General features: G+C 45.3%; 2 protein-coding genes across 2 annotated transcripts; both read right to left on the minus strand.

Annotated features, from left to right (window-relative positions):
• Positions 1 to 900: 900 nt before the first annotated feature.
• LOC138311523 (uncharacterized) lies at positions 901 to 2,592 on the minus strand. Its single transcript, XM_069252839.1, has one exon. The coding sequence runs from the start codon at positions 2,590 to 2,592 to the stop codon at positions 901 to 903; it is 1,692 nt and encodes a 563-aa protein (XP_069108940.1).
• On the minus strand, positions 2,589 to 3,776 carry LOC138311524 (uncharacterized). Its single transcript, XM_069252840.1, has one exon. It carries the CDS (start codon positions 3,774 to 3,776, stop codon positions 2,589 to 2,591), a length of 1,188 nt encoding a protein of 395 aa, XP_069108941.1.
• Positions 3,777 to 4,485: the final 709 nt, after the last annotated feature.

Genomic DNA, 4,485 nt, shown 5'->3' on the forward strand with positions numbered 1-4,485 from the left:
GTTGTCATTTCCGTTTAAGGAAATCTTGTTTAAGAGATTAATTCTGTGTTGTATTATTCATGGAAGCTTTTAGTTCGATTCTTGTATGATATATGTCATTAAACATTAGAGGTAGGAATCCAATTAAACGGAACTCGGCTCGTTGGCCAGTATCTATGTTAAACGTAACTCGGGTCTGGTTCCTAGTATTGTAATGTTTTGGCAGCTAACCGACAATGCAAACGAATGATGTGTGTTGAACAGTTTATTGCCATGTGTGCGGTGAAAAACTACAACAGAAAATAAACATCTGATGTAACAAACAGTTATTTCTGTACAATAGGGGGTGTAATTAACTTAAAATAGTCCTATAATCAGGGTTAAAATGTTCAAATTCACATCTACTAGTAATCGTACATTGTGAATAATTAACCCAATCGAAAGTGTTATATTTACGTATATATTTAGACATATTTTTTCTCAGAACTACGCCAATCCGGAATCGGTTCTAAAAATAGATAGACCTCGCTAGCTGATGCGACTGAACAAACAATATGAACAAATAACACTATGACAGAAATAAATTGACATGTCTAGTTCTTCCCAGAACATTAAAGGAACTTATTTAACATAATTATATCCAACTTACATCTTGATTTGGCAAGGGATGATTAACTTTTGTGTGGTACACACGAACAGCGCCATTTACAAAAAATACAAAATTCGACGACTATAAATAAAACCGGAAACCGGAGCGGAACCAAAAATTCCGGAAATATTTTTTCCGTGTCAGAACACTCCCCGTCTGATATAACTATATCACCTACCAACATCAAAATACTTTTTAAAAAAAAATACTGTTGATCATAAAAAAGTCATATAACCTAATCAACACAACACGTAATACCAAATGTCACAAAGTTACTCCTTTGGAACCAAGACGACTACTTCACTTGCGGGTCTGAAGTACACATTGTCCTGACCTACTCGTATTTCGACCTTACGAACACGACTGTCACTACTCACGATGGCTTTACTCACGACTCCCATAGGCCATTCGTTACGATGTAGAGTTTTGTCTCTTAGAAGAACGATGTCTCCCTCACAAACGTTCCTCGAGTCCTTTTGCCATTTCTTCCTGTCCTGAAGTGACGAAAGGAACTCGTTTTTCCACCGTTTCCAGAAGCAGTTCGCAAGATTTTGGACACATCTCCATTGACTCATGTAGATGTGTTTGGGATTGAAGTCCTCGATACACAAAGAATCCACCGTATGAGTAGTCCGCATCGTCAGAAGCGTTGATGGTGTCAGAAGCTCGGGCGAGTCCGGGTCTGCAGGTATACCAGTCACTGGTCTCGAGTTTATGATTGAACTAGTTTCCGCCAGGAAGGTAGTCAGAACCTCGTGTGTCAGGTTCTTATGCGCGACGCCGGAGAGGAGAGAGTCAAGAATTCTGCGCGAGACGCCAATTAAACGTTCCCAAACACCACCCATATGGGATGAATGAGGGGGATTGAATTTCCAGGTGATTCCCTTTCTCGACAAGAAATCCCTGACATCAGAACTGTCGATATCAATCACATCAGCGTTGAGTTCTTTCGCTGCGCCAACAAAATTCGTACCGCAGTCAGATCGAATTAGCTTGACTTCACCCCTAAGTGCTACGAAACGACGAAGACAGTTAATGAAACTAGAAGATGTCATCTCTTCGACTACTTCAATATGTACGGCACGTATCATCAAACATGTGAAGATGACTGCCCACCTCTTAGACTGGGCTTGACCACCGCGTGTTTTGCGAGTAACCACACTCCATGGACCGAAAACGTGGATTCCAACGTGGCTGAATGGTGGAGCAGGATTCAATCTTTCATATGGAAGATCAGCCATCTTGGGGTACTGTTGCTTACCGCGCAGTTTCAGACATTTCACACACTTTCGAAGGAATGCGTTGATAAGGCGTCTACAGCCCACGATCCAGAATCCACTTGCTCGTATCGCGCCTTCAGTGAACAGGCGACCTTGATGTTTCACTTCACAGTGGAAGTGTGCCACGAGCAGATGAGCCACGTGATGTTTCTTCGGGATGATGATAGGGTTCTTTTCCTTATCGGGGAGATTTGAGTTGCGTAGGCGTCCTCCGACACGCATTAGTCCGTCGTTGTCCAGAATTGGATTAAGATTACGGATTGAACTGTTCTTGGGCAAAGGGTCTCCGTTTTCAAGCGCCTCAATCTCGCGTCTAAAAGAGTTGTTCTGAACAGCGCGAAGAATGAGCTGTTCGGAGGCCTTTAGATCCTCTGGAGTTTTTGCCGATTCGCAGAAGCGTCGACCCTGACAGCAGTTAGTGGCGCTTTTCCTTGACGCGACATGTTTGAGATTTGATATCGCACGTTTAAGCCCATACCACGAAGAGAAATGTTCAAACCTTGATCCGATGTCAGATTGTTTCACAGGTACAGTTTCTGACTTGACTTCCGTTTTGAGGCTGCGGACCTCGTTATCGACGTCAAGGTTCACGAGAGGATATTCGAGTTCTGTCTCCGAATCACCCTGATCACTAACGTAACAAAGAATATCTTTGGGACCGTTGAGCCAAAGGCTGTCAGTCATACTACCAGCTGGTACCGAGCGAGTTCCTTCATCGGCTGGGTTGAGTTTAGAAGGCACGTAATTCCATTGCTCGGGAGAGCTACATCTCCTGATGCGTTCGACTCGGTGTTCGACGTACGTGAAAAATCGTTTGCTCTGGTTTGCGATGTCCCCATAACAGCCTTGCTGTCCGTGAAAAATTGTACGCCGTCAAACTCAACATCACATTCGCTTCTCACTACCTCATAAAGCTCTGTCGCGAGTACGGCGGCACATAGTTCTAGGCGAGGGATGGTATGCCCATGTTTTGGAGCCAGTTTAGCCTTCCCTAACACAAATCCAAGTTCTTGTTTTCCAGCGAGATCGGTGAGTCTGATGTAAGCAACCGCTGCGATGGCCATCTCCGAAGCGTCAGAGAAGATACAAAGTTCCTTTTTAGCTGTTTGGCTAACAGACGTGCTGCCGTAGGTACGGGATATTTTCACGGAACCGAGATGATGCAAGGACGACTTCCATGCTTCCCATTTGTCGCGATGTTCGTTCGGAAGAGGCTCGTCCCAATCACGACCGTCGGACATTGCCTCACGCAGTATTGCTTTACCTGCAATGGTCACTGGTGCCGCAAAACCCAAGGGGTCAAACAAACTGTTTATGGTAGATAGAACACCCCGCCTTGTGAAAGGCTTATCTTGCGGCGACACTTGAAACGTGAACTGATCATCCTGAAGATTCCACGAGATCCCTAGGCTTCGTTGGGTAGGCAGACCTTCATGGCCGAGTTCAACGTTTTTCAGTTCCTTGGCTAAGTCAACGTTTTCGAACGCAGATAACACGGTACTAGAATTGGACGACACTTTGTGCAGACGCAACTGTCCGAATTCCTTGAGAGCTTTCTGAGTCCGCTGGAGAAGATCAATGGCTTCTTCATCTGATGAGTGCGACGAAAGCGCGTCGTCTACGTAGAAGTTCCTATGTACGAACTGACTAACGTCCTCTCCGTATTTGTCCTTGGCTTCGAGTGCCGTCCTGCGGAGACCATAAGTAGCTACAGCCGGAGACGGCGAATTCCCAAAAACGTGGACGTTCATTTGATACTCGATGAGCGGTTTTTCAAAGTCATTGTTTTCGTGCCACAAGAATCTAAGATACCTTCTGTGGTCATGTTGGACGAGAAAGTAGTAAAACATTTGTTCAATGTCCGCCATTATAGCTACTCTCTCTTTACGAAACCTCAACAGCACTCCTAGGAGGCTGTTCATCAAGTCTGGTCCGGACATCAGTACACTGTTCAGCGAGACTCCATTGACACTGGAGGATGAGTCGAAGACTCCACGTATACGGTCCTTTTTCTGGGAGTGGTACACCCCGAACAAGGGAAGATACCAGCGTTCCACAGCTGGATGGTGGCGGAGCAGGTTCAGCATGACCGGCATCGATAAGGGTCTGCATGAAAATGAGGAAATTACCCTTTTTAACTGGGTCCCGTCGAAGATTAATGTCAAGGCTTTTTGCTCTGTCTAATGCCTGCTTCCTGTTGAACGGTAAACGTAGCCTATCGTCCTTCAGAGGTAGTGGGGCAATCCATTTACCACTATTATCTTTTTTCATTTCGGTATCCATTATGGACAGGAAACGTTTGTCATCGACCGACATGCCAGGTTTGTTGTCATCGACTGTACGACGGAAGATATCAGACACTTGAAACTTGTTGTCGCACGGATCTAAGATAGACGCATGGCCCTCACTAGGGTGTAAAAAGTCTTCATTACGTTTGTAGCGGACTGGGTATGTTGACCATTCAGACAAGATTCGCCGATTATCACCCAACCAAGGCTCAGGTGCTGAGCATATGGCTGCTCTGGAGGGCCTAATATTTGTTCGATAACGTGATGAGCGGAGAGCACATCCCGACCG

The sequence above is a fragment of the Argopecten irradians genome, unplaced genomic scaffold (genome assembly GCF_041381155.1).
Source record: "Argopecten irradians isolate NY unplaced genomic scaffold, Ai_NY scaffold_0041, whole genome shotgun sequence".
Lineage (NCBI taxonomy): Eukaryota > Metazoa > Mollusca > Bivalvia > Pectinida > Pectinidae > Argopecten > Argopecten irradians.

Excerpts from the sequence above, each read along its gene's own strand:
- LOC138311524 (XM_069252840.1), bottom strand. The coding sequence starts at position 3,776 with ATGGCGGACATTGAACAAATGTTTTACTACTTTCTCGTCCAACATGAC.
- LOC138311523 (XM_069252839.1), bottom strand. The coding sequence starts at position 2,592 with ATGACTGACAGCCTTTGGCTCAACGGTCCCAAAGATATTCTTTGTTAC.